The 18,052-nt window shown below is 47.4% G+C and overlaps 1 protein-coding gene, 1 long non-coding RNA gene and 1 pseudogene across 7 annotated transcripts; 2 read left to right on the top strand and 1 right to left on the bottom strand.

Annotated features, from left to right (window-relative positions):
- Nucleotides 1–706: 706 nt before the first annotated feature.
- On the bottom strand, nt 707–10,293 carry LOC144306264 (uncharacterized). The gene is made up of 4 exons (XR_013373337.1): nt 10,210–10,293; nt 4,652–7,993; nt 4,106–4,368; nt 707–2,460 (listed from the first exon to the last, which is right to left on the bottom strand). It is a non-coding gene; the product is annotated as an uncharacterized LOC144306264 (long non-coding RNA).
- LOC144306263 (uncharacterized) lies at nt 1,505–16,419 on the top strand. 6 transcript variants are annotated; one of them, XM_077885724.1, is made up of 9 exons: nt 1,506–1,673; nt 2,201–2,401; nt 3,086–3,187; nt 5,248–5,312; nt 5,399–5,472; nt 6,753–6,934; nt 7,415–7,502; nt 7,773–7,886; nt 8,305–8,466. In XM_077885724.1, the coding sequence occupies exons 5-8, from the start codon at nt 5,448–5,450 to the stop codon at nt 7,835–7,837; spliced, it is 360 nt and encodes a 119-aa protein (XP_077741850.1). In that variant the 5' UTR covers nt 1,506–1,673; nt 2,201–2,401; nt 3,086–3,187; nt 5,248–5,312; nt 5,399–5,447; the 3' UTR covers nt 7,838–7,886; nt 8,305–8,466. The 6 variants fall into 6 exon arrangements, 3 of the variants coding, with proteins under 3 accessions (XP_077741850.1, XP_077741851.1, XP_077741849.1); XM_077885725.1 differs by lacking the exon at nt 3,086–3,187; XM_077885723.1 differs by having other exon boundaries at nt 5,248–5,472.
- On the top strand, nt 8,003–9,281 carry LOC144305788 (trafficking protein particle complex subunit 2-like; annotated as a pseudogene).
- Nucleotides 16,420–18,052: the final 1,633 nt, after the last annotated feature.

The following is an 18,052-nucleotide window of genomic DNA, read 5'->3' as shown; positions in this document are numbered from 1 at the left end:
TTTAAAGAACATGTTGCGAATATTTATAACAAAGTGATAGTCCCAAAATGTGGCTATGCATTGAAATTACCCGGGGGAGAGGCTTAAAATGTAGAAGCCCAGGCCTCCCCCCGGGGAGTCTAGACTTCTATAGATGCCCTAAATAAACCAAAAGTGCCACAGTACTTACTCCTCATATAATTCAAAATATGTGAAACCCAAACCAGGAAATTTTGTTTTAATTTCCTAAGTTACGGAATACGTGATACATGTACGATGGCTAGGAAGCTTAGTGTCTGTCTAGGGTGAACCACTTTCTGATGGGAGCAGCACGTGTTTCCACACATGCCTCTGCATTGCTAGTGCCCCAGCAGGTGCAGGCGGGGTGCGGAGACGTGCATTTGCAGCACACCCCTCAGGTGAGGGGGGGACCACTGCTCCAGGACCCTGCTCCACAGGAGGGGTGCTCTTCCCCATCTGGTCCCTGCACCTCTCAATCCAGGCTAGCAGTTCCTCCCTCCACAACATCTGGGGCCACTCTGGGACCACAGGGACAAGAAAGAAGCTTGGAATTTTCCTGGGATATACGATTTGGTTGAGAGCAGCAGCATGTAGGAAATTCAACCGAAGAAAAGTGACCGGAGTAAAGTAAATTCCCTCAGGCAGTGGGAGTTGGAGCATCAGTCACCCCCAGCCCCAGGGGATGGCACAGTGGGCTTCCCGCATACAGGAGGCTAGATTTCCAAGTCCCTAATAACCCTAGAGTGGTGGTTGCCTAAAGCAATTTTGCCCACCCACCTCCCTCCATGAGACATTAGCCATGTCTAGAGATATTTTTGTGGCCTACAACTGGGCACTGGTGGTGGGATGCCCCTGGCATCTAATAGATAGAAGCCTGGAATGCTGCTAAATATCCTACAATACACAGGACAGCTCCCCCACCCACTCCCACTCCAATGAAGTATTATCTGACCCAAAATGTTAATAGCGCCCAGACTGACAAGCCATGTGCTAGAAACTGTGATACAATTATTCAAATGAGCTACAAAGATTAGCTGTTTTCTTCTTTTACTTCTATTATCTATAAATACTCGGCTTGATAGAATGTGTTCCAGACCATGTGCTGAAGTTGGGACCATTTATAGACAGGTGCGTTTGCAAGAACACCAGTCAATCCTTCCCAAATAAGATCAAAACTCACACTATTACCATCTCTCCTGAGCAGGCACAGACATCTCGTAAAAGATGCTCTGCGTGACATGTTTTTTTTTTTTTTTTTTTGACATGCTTTTTTTTAAAGTCTTGTTTCCCAGGGGAAGCTGGAGATGGTAAAAAAATAAAATCTGTATACAAAACTAGGGAGAAAAACAATTTGACGAGAGATGTCCATGCTGAAAATAAAGTAAGAAGTGTTCATTTCCTAGTAGTAAGGAGAACATTAGATGCCGTGAGGCAAGTTTGAGATGTCGGCATGACGCTAGCTGGAATGAACAGATGTTATATACGATTATGACATCACACCAGAAATGAAAGATCTGACAATAGGCTAGGGTAAGGTGTTTTGTGAGGTATAGGTATGATCAGGCCAACAGATCAGGAGATGACTGCCATTAAAAGATAGTTTGTTAGTCATAGTTCTCAAGAGGAAGTGCATACCATGCCACCCATGGCCCGCAGAGAAGCACCAGAATCAGGTAGGAAGCAGAAGGGAGGGCATGGGCAAGAGTCTGTGGTGAAGAATGGGTAAGACAGAGTAGGCAGGCTGAGCTAACCAGGTTTAGGATCGGCTAGTTTGGATCATTTCAGCAGGCTCTGGGCATGGCAACTGTTCCTTGATCCCTAGCGGGGTCCCTAGGATGACCATGGTAGGTGGACAGGGGCCCAGAGCCTGAAGCCCAACAAAGGAAGTGGTTGTGGTTGTGGGCTCTGGATTGGTTGGTATGTGTTTGAAAAGCACACTAGAGGGCCAGCTGGTTATCATTTCTAGAAACTGGCTAACGCTGGGAGAGGCAGTCCCCCTGGGGTCTTGAAGCCCCAAAGAACAAAGCATCAGAATACAGAAAATAAAAGCCACAGTTGGTACACAAAGGGAATGTCAGAATGAAGAACGAACTATGGGAAAGAGTAAATTTATTCTTGCTGAGTGTTCATGGGCCCGTGAAAAGGAGATATTCAGCCAAGAGAGGTGAACGGAGCCTGACAGAGGTTTTCTCCTCTACAGATTGCGTCCAACTCAAATGGCTGGGTCATCTCATGAGCGGACAAAACCGAGCATATACCCAAATGGGCATCAGCGGACTGGATGAGCAAAATGTGGTTTATCTATACGATGGAATATTATTCTTCAATAAAAAGGAATGAAGTACTGGAAGATGCTACACCCTGGATGAACCTTGAAAACGTACTACATGAAAGAAGCCAGGTACAAAGGAACACATATTGTATGATTCCATTTCTGTGAAACGCCCGGAGTTGGTGAATCTAGAGAGACAGAAAATAGATTAGCGTTGCCAGGGGCTGAGGGGAAGGGGCAATGGGGCGTGATTGCTGGTGGGTGTAAAGTTTTTTGGGAGGAGGTGATGAAAATGTTCTAAAATTAGACGGTAGTAGTGATGGTTACATAAATCTATGAACATACGAAAGAGAAAACCATATTGAATCGTACACTTTAAAAGAGTGGACTTCAGGGGCACCTGGGGGGCTCAGTCTCAGGCGTCCCACTCTTGGTTTAGGCTCAGGTCATGATCTCGGGGTCCTGGGATTGAGCCCCCATGTCAGGCTGCACACTTGGTGGGGAGTCTGCATGAGATTCTCTCTCTTCCTCTGCCTCTCCTCTTCCCTCCTCCCCCCTGCTTGTTGCTCTCTCTCTCAAATAAATAAATCTTTTTTTTTTTTTAATTAAAAGAGTAGACTTTAGAGCACCTAGTGGACTCCGTTGGAAGAGTGTATGACTCTTGATCTCATGGTTGCAGGTTCAAGCCCCACACTGGGTGCAGAGATTACTAAAAATAAACAAACTTTTAAAAAAAAGGCATTTTAGGGTCTATGAATTACAGCTCAATAAGACTGTTACAAAAATACTTTTAAAAATAAACTGGCTGTGCAGGGCTCCACCTAAGACACAGAGGGATGAATCCACAGAGTGAGTAGCGAGAGAGCTCAGCTCGGGGCTCGTGATCAACCCTGCGGAAGGGCCTCTGGTGGGAAGGTAAGTTTGGTGGGCCTGCCCCTGGGCTACTTTTCCCCACTGCCTGGCTTAGTGACTTGTATCCTATCCTTAAGTACTTATTACTTTGACACGTGAAGGCTTTTAATAATCAAGAGCCTCCTATTAACATGCAAATACTCCCTGGAGAGTTCTAGAATAGCAGTGTCTCCTGAAGGTGGAAGGCAGTCTTGGAGGAGAAGCTGCTGGCCCCCTGCCTTGCAATGCGTTAGCATGGGTATTGCAAAAATGCTGAGGCTCAGCTGAGCCCGAAGCCACAGCCACAGGGGCCCACGGGGGCCCACGGGGGCAGGAGAAGGGGGTTGCGGCAGGGGGCACTTGCCTGACTCTGGAGACAGTGATGGCAGGTGAGAGCAGGTGTGGGATGGATATGGGACAGAGAAAGGAGGACATGAAGTCTGTGAATGGTGGAGCTTTTCAGTGCATCATGAGAGGTGAAGGAAGGCATGGCAGGGACAAGCCTCCACATCCCACACTGAGGTCCCTAACCTCCCTTCACCGCACTGCACTCCCACATGTGACAGTGTGGGCACTTAGAGTACAGGCAGGAAAAGACCTCTAGGAGATTTACAACAGACCAGGAGACATGAAGGAAATCGGGGGGCACAGTGTCACCAGCCAGCATGGCATGGCAGGGCCGGAGGGCTCCACACCAGGACGAAGGGGTCGCTAAAGATTAGGGACAGGCCACAGGCCACAGTGGCAGAGCCAGCACGGTAAGCCCAAGGCTCCTCTGCCTCAGGGAGCTGAGTGTGGGCTGGTTCTGCACAAACTGAACAGAAGCGATGCTAAGGACCGCGGCCAGCCCTCACTCGCCTCAGTAGAAGGATCTGCACTAAGAAACCTGTCGGCAGGCAATCGAGGCACTGCCATTCCTTCCTCCTGTCGGTAAACACTTACCGAAGGTCCATCTGACACGGGACCTATAGCAGGGCACTGAGCGCATGGAGAGATTGACTCTGGGTCCCCGAATGCAGTGGAGACGGAGTCACATCCAAAGTCAAAAAGAAAGCAGAAGGTGTTCCTCCTGTGGTCCTTCCCAGAGAAAGCCATTCTCCTTTTAAATCCAGAGGGGCAGCGTGAATTCAGAGAAGCAGGTTGGGGGTGGGGGCATAGGCAGTGTCACCACCTCCTATTTTGTGAGCCGGTATTGCCCGACGGGCCTGGAGACAGGGCAGGCAGGAAGGGGAGAAGGAAGGCCCGTCTGAGAAGCCACGGCCACATGGCGAAGCTGCTGCTGTATAGAGAAGCAGGAAAGCCATCCTGCCTCAGTGGTTCTCAAACTTGAACATATCAGAATCACCTGGCATAGATTCTGGGTCCCGCCCCAGCATTTCCCCTTTGGTAACTCTGGGTGGAATCTAGGAATCTGCATTTCCACTAGGTCCCCGGATCATAGGGATACAGATACTGCCCAGAGCCACCTCCCTACATGAACTGTCTCACCTGTGTTCCCAGGTCACCTGAGCAGATGGGTCCTGTGAAGATACACGAGAGCTAGAAGGAAGGGCCCAGCGTCAAACAGGCTGGGTGGAGAGAAACAGGAAGAGGGGCTCCATAAACAACACAAGCAGGGGCACCTAGGGGGCTCAGTCAGTTAAGCATCCAACTCTTGATCTCAGCTCAGATCTTTTGTTTTGTTTTGTTTTTAAGATGTATTGATTTATTTTAGAAAGAGAGAGAGCATGTGCACAGGGTTGGCGGAGGAGCTGAGGGAGAGAGAGAGTCTTAAGCAGACTCCGTGCTAAGCGTGGAGCCCTACACAGGGCTTGATCCCACAACCCTGAGATCATGACTTGAGCGGAAACCAAGAGTTGTGCACTCAACCAACTGTGCCGCCCAGGTGCCCTTCAGCTCAGTCAGGTCTTGATCTCAAGGTCCTGAGTTCAGGCCTCACCCTGGGCATGGAGCCTACTTAAACAACAAAACTCCCTACAAGTAGTAGAATACTAAAAGGAGCTAATGTTTGATTCCTTGTGCAGTTACAATGTGCCGAGCACACTATGCACTTTGTAATTTATCTCATTTACTCCACACAACAGCCCTATAGAGGTGGTGTCCTCGTAACCCCTATTTATAGGTATCAAGCAATCAAAACGTAAGCAAGGTAAGTACTGGGGGGCGGGGGGGTCAAGTTTCACGTCCAGCCCAAGTGCCCTCATCCTTAATGGCGGTGCCCTGCTGCTGGCAAAGGATGCAGAACTGACACCAGGAACAGAGAAGCTAGAATTTTCTTTCCCTCATGAATCCTCCCACCAGGCCTTCAGGTAAGCACCTCAGCTTTGCAAGCCATTCATTTTGGAAGAGAAGCTAAAAGGTAAGTGTGAGCTTACTAGGGCTGCCAAAAGTACCACACTGGGAGGCTTAAACAAGAGAAACATACGGTCTCACAGGTCTGGAGGCAGAGGTCCAAGGTCAAGGTGTGGCCAGGGTTGGTTCCTTCTGCTGGTTGGGAGGGAGAGTCTCTTCCATGTCTCTTGCCTAGCTTCAGGCAGTTTGCCTACTGTCTTTGGTGTTCTTTTGTAGATAGACACACACCACACACCCCGATCTCTGCCTTCATGTTCCCGTGGTGGTCTTGGAGTGTGCGTGTCTCCAGATTTCCCCTTTTCATAAGAACGCAATCATCTTGGAATGGAGGCCATACTCCAGTATGATTTCATCTTAAGTAATCACATCTGCAATGACCCTAATTCCAAATAAGGTCATGTTCTGAGGTAGAGGGGATTCACTACATGAACGGCTTGGAGATGGGTGGGGAGATGAGGACGATTCAACCCGTAGCAGGAAGCAAACATCTTCCTGGAACTAACTCCAAATGCCTAGATCCTAAAGATGTCAAAAATACATCCCTGGGCAGGGCCAACCTGCCACACTAGACACACTAGGTAAGAAGGTCCACTTGTCTCCAGGACTTGAGAAACCATCACCTATGATGTAGAATCAACTAGGAAAAGGGAGGGGGAGGTTAAGGGAATTCTTATAAGGAGAGTTCTTTTTTTCCCCTCACACTTGGCTTCAACTTTAATCATACTATTCCAGATATCTGTGCCATCCAATTATAACATAGAAATGCAGCAAATCAGGGGAAAGTGGGCTTTTGGTACCTGCCACTAACCAGCATGTGAAACTCTCCCCCTTGAATAGCATTTGAATAAAAGCTGAGCTCCTTTGGGGGTGGAGGCAAGGTTGAATTAGAGAAGATGTAAAGATTTCTCTGAACAAAGCTCTAAGAAGTAAAGCAAAGAGAACTGATGTTCTGTATCAAACTGCCTGGGAAAGACGTAGTAATGTATTGATTTCATTATTAGAGGTTTCCCACATCCTGCCACCACTCAGTGTGGGATGGGCCAAGTGTAGAAAACCACAAAATCTGAATCCTACCAGAAGTGCCTCTGGTGAGGGCTGAGAAGAGCAACTTTTCTCTGGGTACTTCTTTTTTTAGGCAGCACCCTAATTAATTGGAGAGAGAACAGTGTGGACATTCTTGAGAAGGCCAATTCCCAACCAATGCAGAATTCAGTTTGGTTGAATGTCTATCACACAGGGGAAGATTCAGAGATTCGGGTTCCAGCCTTTGCTGTGAAGACCCCTTCTTCCCTTTACTTGCTGTGTATTGCACTCCTGGGCACGTCGGGTGTTGTGAAAACAGTGGGTGAGGAAGTCAGATTCACCCAGCAGCTCCTCTCATGGAGCCCTGCAGCCGGCAACCAGTACCTTTCCTCGCGTGTAAGTGTTAGTCAGTGATGGGAAAATAGACAATTGAATCTTCCTGAGGATTTCAGTTCACCGAACATCCATCTGGTCTGCAGCTTGGGTCCAGACAGTATGTTCAGGGCTAGAAGGCTATAGAGCAAGGGAGGGGGACGAGACGTGGGGTGAGCTGGATGGGACCCCTGCGTTGGAGCCCCAGAAACAGGGAGGGGAAGGCAGACATGCCACTGACTGAGATGGGTGCTCAACAGGAACCAAGCAAAGGAGGGACCTATTCTTAGTGCTGAGGGAAAGTAGAAGGTTCAGAGTAGCCAGGGGCACCCCTTATGCTGGGCTCTGAAGGTAGAGATGCTTCCTTAGGTAAAAACCTGATGAAAGACAGGCCAGGGTCAAGATGCAGTGTGAGCAAAGGTCCTGGGCATGAACACGCTGTCCTGGCAAGAAAGGCATGTAGCAAACGTAGCAGTCCTCAGTAACGTGGCTCCTGTCTCCCAGCCCCTTCATCCTGTCCTAGGGACCCAAACACGCAGCTCAGAAGACAGTCAGGAGACAGCAGGCTCCAAGAGCCATCAGAGTAATTCAGGTGAGTCAATCATTGGAAATTAAAAAACTGACATGAGGCAGGCTTGGTGACAAAGAGCATGTCATCTAAAGGAGACAGCCACTGCTCAGCTTGGCATGCTGCAAAATTAGAGCAGCCCGATTCAGGGATTTTTCAGAGAAGCTAGAAAAACACAGAGCGCAGGTATATATACACGTATATACATATATGCACTCATACATATCATGCATACCTTTTCTATATTTTTAAAATATTTTTCTTAATTTTAAATATCCTTAATACATTGTGCAGGACACATAAAATGCATCTGTGTCTGTGGGTCAAATCCAGACCCTACCCATCCTGGTTCAAGTTGAAAGGACACAGAAGTTCCAAGGGGATGAGTGACTCGCACGAGGCCACCTGGTAGGTGCAGAGGCAGGGGCTCGGATCCCAGGGCCTGTTGGAGCAGCGACATTGAGCTTGTGGCAGGGCTGGGCTGGGCTGGGAGGGCAATCACTCCGATGATGCAGCTGGAAGTGATGGAGAGAAGTGGGACAGAGAGAAAGAGCTGGTAGTCTAGGGACAGGCCACCGCAGCAGAGGAGTACCTTCTAGATGATTAGGAAAGTCAACACACACGTGCACTCACAGGCGAGGAGTAGCAAGAATGAAACTACTAAAGCTCTGGGACAGAGACAGACCAGAGGGCCAAAATAAATAAATAAATAAACCTGGAGTCACCATAATTGCAGATATTAAATTCAAAGGTATTTGGGAGCACCTCTAGGTGGCAGGGTCGGTTGGGCGGTTGGGTGTCTGTCTGACTCTTGGTTTTGGCTCAGGTTGTGATCTCATAGGCTGTGGGTTCGAGCTTCGTGTCAGGTCTGCACTGGGCACCGAGTCTGCTGATCCCTCTCCCTCTGCCCCTCCCCACCCATCCCACCCCACTCCACCCCATCCCACCCGCCCCCCATTCATGCTCACACTCTCTCTCTCTCAAATAAATAATCTTTTTTAAAAAATTCTAAGGGGGTTAGTACTCAATAGTGGTTTCAAAAACTTAAATGAAAATTTACCACCAATTTAAGAAAACACCAACCTGCCCAAAGTAAACCTGAAAAGAGAAACCAAATCCTGGACTCTCCACCCCCTGGCCTTCCTTCCGGCCACAATTTCTTCTCATCAATAATCAAAACAGCATCCTCCAGGAGCAGGGTCTAAGGTGGGAGCCGACTGGCCGTTTCTGTAGCTAGTGTCTCCCTGCAGGGGAGATATATATATATATCTAGGAGCTATATATTGAAGACAACGTCTGGAAGCTTCTATTTTGTAGTTGTTGTCCATCATGATAATCCAGTTTCTGAAAGGGAGTTTTTGAAAGCAGAGTCCGAAGCTGGTCATCGTCGTCTGAACCAGTTCATAGCTCTTGACCTTGTAGATGAGAATCTGTGGCTTGTCCGATGACATGTACTTGAAAACCATGGACAAGGTCAATGAGTGGCTTGTTTCAGCCTTGGTTACTGCAGGTCATGTGGGATTTATTAGGCTCCATGACATAAGGGAAGAACTTCTTTACTGATATCTATGATTCATACATAAAGTTTGCAATGAATTGATTTTATGAACCCAATTCTCCTACGTGATCAAGTGCATTTAACAGAAAAGTTCAGTTTCTCGGGAAGAAATACCTTTTAGGCTGAATGCAGAAAAATCTGGAAATAAACAATGTCACTACCATGGGGTATTCTTAGGAATGAGTACATTGTAAGTAGCTTGATTAAATAGCCTGGAAAGGTGAAGGAAAGAGAGAAGGAAGGAAGGAAAGGAAGGAAAGGAGGGAGGGAGGGAGGGAGGGAGGGAGGGAGGGAGGGAGGGAGAGAGAGAGGAAGGGAAAGGGAGGAAGGGAGGGAGGGAGGGAGAAGAAGGAAGGGAAGGGAAGGGAAGGGAAGGGAAGGGAAGGGAAGGGAAGGGAAGGGAGGGGAGGGGAGGGGAGCGGAGGGGAGGGGAGGGGAGGGAAGGGAAAGGAGTATAAGGAAGGCAGGAAGGGAATGAGGGAGAGAGAAAGGGAGGGAGGAAGTAAGGGAGGGAGGGAGGGAGGAAGGAAAGGAAAGGAAAGGAAAGGAAGGACTATCAGGAAGGGAATGAGGGAGGGAGGGAGGAGAAAGCAAAGAAGGGGGGAGGAGAAGCGAGCGAGCGCGCCCAGCGCCCCGGGAGCCCGGGCCTCGTCGGAGGCAGGAGCCTGTGGAGCAGCTTCCCGGCTCCCGGAGAGGCGCGGGGCCGGCGAGCGTGCTGGGGCTCGGGCCGCCGCCGAGGCCCCACCCCGGGTCCCCCCCCCCCCGCCCCCGCCCCCGAGTGCGCGCCGCCCGCAGAGAAGGCCCGGCGGGGGGGCGGCGGGGAGAGCGCACGAGGAGGAGCCGGCGCAGGGAGAGGCGCGCGGGGCGGGGGCGGGGGCGGGGGCAGCCCTCCCCCTCCATCCCCCTCCGTCCCCCCTCCCCCCTCCCCCCTCCTCCCCCGTCCTTCCCCCTCCTCCCCTGCCCCTCCCCTCCCCCTCCTCCCTCCTCCTCCCTCCCCCTTCCCCGTCCCTCCCCCGTCCCTCCCCCTCCTCCCTCCCCCTCCCTCCCCCTTCCCCCTCCCCCTCCCTCCCCCCGTCCTTCCCCCTTCCCCCGTCCCTCCTCCTCCTCCCTCCCCTCCCTCCCCCGTCCCTCCCCCCTCCCTCCTCCCTCCCCCCTCCCTCCCCCCTCCCTCACCTGCCCTGGGCCGAGGCCCAACGACACGGGCGTCCTCGGTCACCCCGGAAGAGGAACTCTTGGTCGGAAACACGCCGAGTGTTCGCCGCGGGAGGGGCGCGGGCCGTGGGCGCGGGCGGGGGGCGGGGGGCGGGGGGCGCAGGCCGAGGGCCCGGGGTCGGGTCCACCCGGGGCGGCCGAGCTCTGGGCGCCGCCTGGGGAAGGGTGGCCGGGCCGGCCGCCATCGGGTACCTGGGCTGGATTCGTGGGAGATTAAAGGGGAAGCGAAGGACTGTGGCATCTGTGGGCCTGACCGCCTCCAACGTGCGCGGCAGCAGCCTGCTCCTCGACAGCGCCCCTCATTTCCGATGACCCCCCGGCTGCGCCGTGGCCCTGAAAGCGGCTCTGGGGGGGGGGGGGAGCCGGCAGGTGGGTGGGAAGGAGGGAAGCCTGGATCCAGATGACAGAGCCCGGCCAGGTGGCAGCCTGGTGCCCCCGAGCTTCCCCACTGAGGCCACAGGGTCAAGCTGTCCCCCAAGAAAGACTTCAAGGGGGGGGGGTCCTTCCTTTCATTTTTGTGAGGATTTTTTTCTACCAGACACCTATTTTTAAGGCTTTTTCCGCCCTATACACTCCATGCTCCAGCCAAAAAGTTCACCCAGGCAACCTTGAAGATACCTTGATGGTGCACCTGCGTGAGCAGCTGCCCAGGGACTGCCCGAGCTTTGCAACACTACAGGGTAAGAGAGCAACGGGAACTACCCACCACCCAGCAATTGCACTGCTGGGATTGACCCCAAAGACACAGATGCAGTGACACGGCAGGACACCTGCACCCCGATGTTTGTAGCAGCAATGCCCACAGCAGCCAAACTGTGGAAGGAGCCTCGGTGTCCATTGAAAGATGACGGATAGAGAAGCTGTGGTCTATGTATACAATGGAATATTCCTCAGCCATTAGAAACGACAAATACCCACCATTTGCTTCGACGTGGATGGAACTGGAGGGTATTATGCTGAGTGAAATAAGTCAATCGGAGAAGGACAAACATTATGTGGTCTCATTCATTTGGGGAATATAAAAAGTAGTGAAAGGGAATAAAGGGGAAAGGAGAGAAAATGAATGGGAAATATCAGTGAGGGAGACAGAACATGAGAGACTCCTAACTCTGGGAAATGAAACAAGGAGTTGTAGAAGGGGAGACGAGCAGGGGGATGGGGTGACTGGGTGATGGGCACTGAGGGGGGCACTTGATGGGATGAGCACTGGGTGTTAGGCTATATGTTGGCAAATCGAACTCCAATAAAAAAATATACAAAAAAATGTCAACGTCATCATTGTATTAGATATAAAAAAATATTTTGGACCCTTCTAAAGCAAAATAACCAACTGAGACATTAAAACTGAAGAAAGAAGAGAAAGAAGAAAAGAAAAAGAAGAAGAAAGAAAGAAAGAAGAAAAGAAAAGAGAAAAGAAAAGAGAAAGAAAAGAAAAGAAAAGAAAAGAAAAGAAAAGAGAAAAGAAAAGAAAAGAAAAGAAAAAAGAAGCATTGGATAGGGTGGAGGAAAGCAAAGCAGTGACTCCCCAACAGAGAAGGACGGGAACATCCACTGCCAGGGCCCTGGTTCCTCCCAGCACTTCTGGAATCAACAGCAGACTTCATCCACCTAGAGTCCAGGGAGGCTTGATTTTACTAACTTTGTATTTTTCCCTTTCCTTTCTGCCTGATGGGATGTGTGTGTGTGTAAGATGCCTAAGGAAAAGTCCTGTCAGAAACAGCAGAGTCCCAGACACTTTGTAACTGAGAAGCAATATAGCTCAGAGGTCCAGCTCTGGAGTCAAACAAATTTGAATTCCGACCCTAGTTTTGTCACTTCCTATCCACATGAAATTGGGTGTATCAATGGACCCCTCCAAGCCTCTGTTTTCTCACCTGTAAAATGGGATTACCTAATAAATAATAAAGTTTGAGTCTGGAAAGAGATAATGGGAAGGCAGTGAGTTCTGCTCTTTTTTCATAACAAGCCTTGAAATACCTGAAATTTTAAACCATGTCCATTTATAATTTTGCTTAAAAGGTAAAAATGATTTTAAAATATTAAAATATTTCAGGAAATGAAAAGAGAAAGAAAAAAAGAAACCCCGAAGGCTAGAATAAGACATTTCTTTCTAACCAAGAAAAGAATATACACAGATATATATAAATGAAATGGGTATTTCTATTCCTCAAATATGTATTTCTCAATTATGTTATGAAGAAAGTGAGAGTAGGAGATAAAATAGAGTGTTAATATTCACATTTCATTTTCAGCCTGAGGAGTTAATTGGGCATGAGCCAGCCTGGGTCTGCTACTTACTGTGTGCTGGTTACTGATTTCTCTGTTACATCTCTGCTTTTTATTGCATGTATATTTATTTTCTTTATGAAAACCATAATTTCTACACACAGCGAAATATCCATTCTAGTTCTCCCTCAGGTCTCTTAATTCTTTTTTCTGAATATTAAAAAAATATCTTTATCAGAAAAAGTTGATTAGATTTGTTTATTGGATAAAAAAAATCCATTTTCCCAGTGTAGAATGAATTATAGTATGAAAAGAGTTATTTGTAAAAAATAGAAATATCAAATCGAGAGTTGTGTAAAATAGCTGCTACTGCAATTTACTGTGAAGAGAGATTTAAAATATGGAATAACATCACACTAACTGGAAATTTCTCTGGGAAAATATTCTTCCATTCTAAAAGAATTTTGACAAATAGCATTTCAGAGGTAAGTTTGAGTCACGTTGTAGGTCAAAAACAGTTAAACATCGACAATTTTGTCTGACTGAATCTAATGAAGGAGGACTCAGGAAAGTGTCATTGCTTTTCTTCTTAGTTATAATAAAAATTCTAGTGGTATCATACACTTAAAATGGGTAAATTTTATGGCATGCAAATTATGTCTCAATGTTATGGCCTGACTGTGTTTGCCCAAAAATCACATGTTGAACCCCTACCCTTCAATGTGGGCTTTGGGCGGTAAAAAGGGGTAGATGACACCATGGGGGCTGTGTATTCATGAATGGGATGAATGCCCAAAGGAGAGGGAAGAGAGACCTTGCTTCCCTCTGTTCTCTACCAGGGGAGGTTTCAAGGAGGTGGGTATCCGCAAGAGAGCCTTCTCCAGAACTCTGACCATGCTGGCACCCTCATGTCAGGTTTCCAGCCTCCAGAACTGTGAGAAATAAATTTCTGGGAGTGCCTGGTGGCTCAGTGGTTGAGCACCTGCCTTTGGCTCAGGTCGTGATCCTGGGGTCCTGGGACTGAGTCCTGCATCGGGCTCCTCACAGGGAGCCTGCTTCTCCCTCTGCCTATGTTTCTGCCTCTCTCTGTCTCTCATGAATAAATAAATAAAATCTTTTTTAAAAAATTCTGGTTTTTGTAAGCCACTCAGTCTATCGTACTATATGATAGAAGCCCAAACCAACTGAGATATTCAATAAAACTGTTTAAAAAAAAATCTACTTGAGTCATCCACTCATTACTATTTTCAAAACCCAAATCCACATCCACATTTTTTGTTTTTTGTTTGTTGTTGGTTTTTTTTTGTGTGTGTGTGTGTGTGGATTTTTTCCAAATCCACATTTCTTGGTGGGAGATCTCACAGAGGTTCCAAGAAGCTAAATGACTTGTCGGCTCATTTGGAGACTGGGAGGAAACCAGACCACGATGAAAAGCCCACACCTTGCTCTCCTTGGCTCAGTGTCCTCATTCATGACACTTGGATATAAAAGGGTCCCGCCTATCCTCAGTGTTTGCTCTACTCCAAGATGGGAGGATAATTAAACCAAGGCCACGGAAGTTTGTAGAAAAAGAACCAGAAACTAAAGTCCACGGTCTCAATTGCTTCTTTCTCCATGGTAAGTTAACCATTACCTTGAGGCCAAACAGGGATCTCAAATGCTTGGCCCCTCTCCCCTGACACACCTGCCTTTGCCCAGCCCACCTCCCAGCCCACCGTGCTAGGTGTTATCAGAGGGCAGCCTCACTGTGGAAGTCCAACTCAGACTAAACAGTCCATGCTGGAGACCTAAAAAGAGAGAGAGAGAGAGAGAGAGAAAGAAAAAGAAGATCTGGGTAACACCTTTGGAAAGCCCAAGCCAAGGTGGTAGCATCGTGGGAGAGCCTTTTTGCGTGTTGTTTAGCAGCCACGTGGCAGGGCCATGCTCCAGTGCATTCCTGGTAGCTGAGAGGTCTGCTAAGCCTGCAGGAAGCCCTGGAAGAGGTGCTTCTCAGACTTGAATTTGTACCTGAATCACCTGTGGATCTGAATAAAATACAGAGCCTTACCCATTAGGTCTGGGGTGAGCTCTGAGAGGCTGCATCTCTAACAAGCTCAGGAAATGCTGCTGCTGCTGCTAGTACAGCGACCACACTTCAGGTAGCAACGTTCTAGAGCAGCCCTGTTCAGGAGAAATGTAGGCTGCTGCAAGAATGCGAGCCACAGACACAACTTTAAATTTTCCAGTAGCTACATTAAAAAAGTAAAAAGAAATAGATAAAATTAATTTTAACAATACACTTTTACTTAACCCAATAATTCAAAATACGATTTCAATATGTAACTGATATGAGAATTTATTTATGAGATGTTCTACATTCTTTTGTTCCCGTTAAGCATTCAGAATTTGGTATGGGGATGCCTGCGTGGCTCAGTGGTTGGGCGTCTGCCTTCAGCCCAGGGTGCGATCCTGGAGTCCCTGGATCAGGTCCCACGTCGGGCTCCCTGCATGGAGCCTGCTTCTCCCTCTGCCTGTGTCTCTGCCTCTCTCTCTCTCTCTCTCTGTGATTTTTATTTATAAATAAATAAAACCTTTAAAAAATTGGTATGTATTTTATACTCACAGCACATCTCAATCCAACTGGTCATGTTTCAAGGGCCCGGAAGTCCCATATGACCAGTGGCTGCTGTGTAGGAGCTCTAGGGTCCTCCTCAAGTGGTCTGAAGTACCTAGACAGGCATAGCACAAGCAGCCCACACTGAGGGAAATGATTCTCAGTCGACTCTCCTTTTCTACTAGTGAGAGGTACACTCAAGGGCCTTACAGACTCATAAATGGAGATAAGAAATGCCTAGTCTTTTGAGGTCTACTTATCAGAAACAGGAAGGGGCATGATTGTAAGAGAGGAAAGAGGGTATTTGCAATGAGAAGGTTTCCAACGGGGAATGTAGCCAGTACAATGGGAAGCTGGGAGAGGCTGAATCCAATGGATGAGAGGCAGGGCAGAGGCCCCAGGGCTCTTTCACTACTTGCTCATCCCCTGACCCTTTGCCATCCATCCTGGACCCGACCCTTTAACCACAGCCGAACTTATCAACCCTGTAGCTTGCATTTAGTAGCAAAAATGAAGTTAAGGAGGGAAGGAAAAAAAAATGTTTAAAGGATAAAGTAAAGATTTTTAAAAAGATACAAATGGAAGATGAGGTGGGGCATCTGGGTGGCTCAGTCGGTTGAGCAGCCACCTCTTGATTTTGGCTCAGATCATGAACCCAAGGTTGTGAGATGGATGGAACCTCATGTCAGGCTCTGCACTCAGTGGGGAGTCGGCTTGAGATTGTATCTCCCTCCCCCTGTGCCCCTATCTACCCCTTGTCTCTAGAATAAATGAATAATTTTTTTAAAAAAATGTAAAGAAAGGTTAGCAGGACATAAAAGAATTGCAAGAGAAAGAAAAACACTTCTAAACACTTAACCCCTTTTGGCTTTCTCACTCTTAGTTCCCAGGCTATACACGGAAAGATAAATCTTGGAACTTGATTTTCCTGCCTTTGCCTAGAGACGGGAGGAGGCCTGAAGCCAAAGCATTTAGCCACATAAAGCCAGCATCTGCTTAGGGAAGTCACAGAACTGGACGACCGTTGACTTCAAACTCCCTGCAAGGCAGGAATTATTTCAGAAACAAGGACAGCCAGTGTTTCCTTGAAAACTTCCACAAAGGGTTTACTACCTCAAGAAGACATCCTTTTCCATTTTTTAAGAAGTCTGACAAAGTCATTTCTATCGAGCTGAAATTTAGTTTCACTTAAAGTTCATCCACTAATCCAAGTCCTAGTTCCGGAACTACACAAACTACTTGTCATCCTTATTCTTAAATAATTGAAGACAGCTGTTCTGGCATGCTTGTCCTCGATCTCTTGCTGTTCAAGTCCGCCAACACCTTTACATCATTCAATACCAGTATGTATAGTGTAAGTGCCCAGAAAGAGGATTAGTTAAATAAATTTCAGTACATTCACACAATGAATTATTATACAGCCATTTAAAAATGATAATGGGGATGTAGATTTATTGACACTGGAAGACTTTCACCGTATGTTAAGTAATTAAAAGACAGGCTAGCAAACCATATGGATAGTAGAATCTTATTTATTTTAATCTATAAGTATAGTTTTACAGAGAGAAAAGTCTAGAGGAATACACTCTAAAATGTCACCGTGGTTATTTATGAATGAAGGCATTACAGATGTTTTTGTCTTCTTGCTTAACCACGTTAAGCTTCTTCTTCTCTACGAGCATGTGGTACTTGTACAATAGCATTAAATAATGTTTAATATAAATAAATATAAATTATAGCCAGTCCTCACAGCAGATAAGGAGCAATGACAAATCATTCATTTGTTCGTTCAATGAATGAATACTTACTAGACGCCACTCTTCTAGGTGCAGCTGTAAGTACAAGACAGACAATAATTCCTGCTCTCTGAAACTTACATTCCAATGAAGAGACAGACATTAAAAAACAAATTAGTGGTATCCCTGAGTGGCACAGCGGTTTGGCGCCTGCCTTTGGCCCAGGGTGCGATCCTGGAGACCTGGGATCGAATCCCACGTCGGGCTCCCGGTGCATGGAGCCTGCTTCTCCCTCTGACTATGTCTCTGCCTCTCTCTCTCTCTCTCTGTGTGACTATCATAAATAAATAAAAATTTAAAAAAATAAAAAAAAACAAATTAGTAAAAATATAGTATATTAGTAGTGACAAATGGTAAGGAGATAAAAAAAAGCAGGGAAAGAGTAGCAAGTTTTGGGGGAGATTGAAATTTTAGGTAAGATTGTCAGGGAAAGCCTCATGAGAAGGTAGCATTTGAATACAGACCTGAGTAGGTACAGGGATGAGCTCTATCTAGGTGTCTGCGGAAAAAGTGTCCCAAGTCAAAAGAGATTTATTACAAAGACCCCAAGGCAGGAGCATGGCCCACATTCAAGAAATACCAGAGAACCCAGCATGGCTGGCATGGAGGGTGTAGGGAGAGGGTACAAGGTCAGAGTTTTGGCCAAACCAGTAGGGCATTGCATCAACTTAGGATGGGCAGCCACACAGGTCTCTGAGCAGAGGACTTATATGATCCCATGTAGGTCTTAATAGAACCACTCTGCTATGTTGAGAACAGACAAGTGGGATGGGGACAGAAGTAGGGTGACCAGGTGGCCACTGAAATAATCCAAGCAAGAGATGACAGTGGCTTGGAACAGTGCAGTAACCAGTGGAGGTGGCTAATCAGATGACCTACTGTTAGTGGCCCAAGAGTATATTGTGAGAGCATGGCCCTCAGGGTTTGCCCATGAACTAGACACAGGGGAAAAGAGAAAGAGGGGAATAAGGATTTCGAACACTGAATTTGAAAACCTTTTGGACAATCAAATAGAGATGTCAAAAACACAGGTATATGTGTCTAGAAATACAAAGAAAGGTACCAGATAGATATGTTAAAAAACAAAATCCAACTGAGTAAACTTGAAGATCTTACTGGCTTTACTCAGTGATTAATGAATTGGGCAGCATCCAATCAGCAGGTAGAAAGGAGCTCCAAGGAGCTGTAC

This window comes from Canis aureus, chromosome 36, assembly GCF_053574225.1.
Source record: "Canis aureus isolate CA01 chromosome 36, VMU_Caureus_v.1.0, whole genome shotgun sequence".
Lineage (NCBI taxonomy): Eukaryota > Metazoa > Chordata > Mammalia > Carnivora > Canidae > Canis > Canis aureus.
Note: the sequence above shows the minus strand (reverse complement) of the source record. Positions and strands in the feature narration are given on the sequence as shown.

Coding starts and splice junctions, on each gene's coding strand:
- LOC144306263 (XM_077885725.1), top strand. CDS start 5,448: ATGAATCCTCCCACCAGGCCTTCAG. Junction 5,473..6,752: donor TCCTCCCACCAGGCCTTCAG/GTAAGCACCTCA, acceptor TCTATCACACAG/GGGAAGATTCAGAGATTCGG. Junction 6,935..7,414: donor ACCAGTACCTTTCCTCGCGT/GTAAGTGTTAGT, acceptor CCTGTCTCCCAG/CCCCTTCATCCTGTCCTAGG.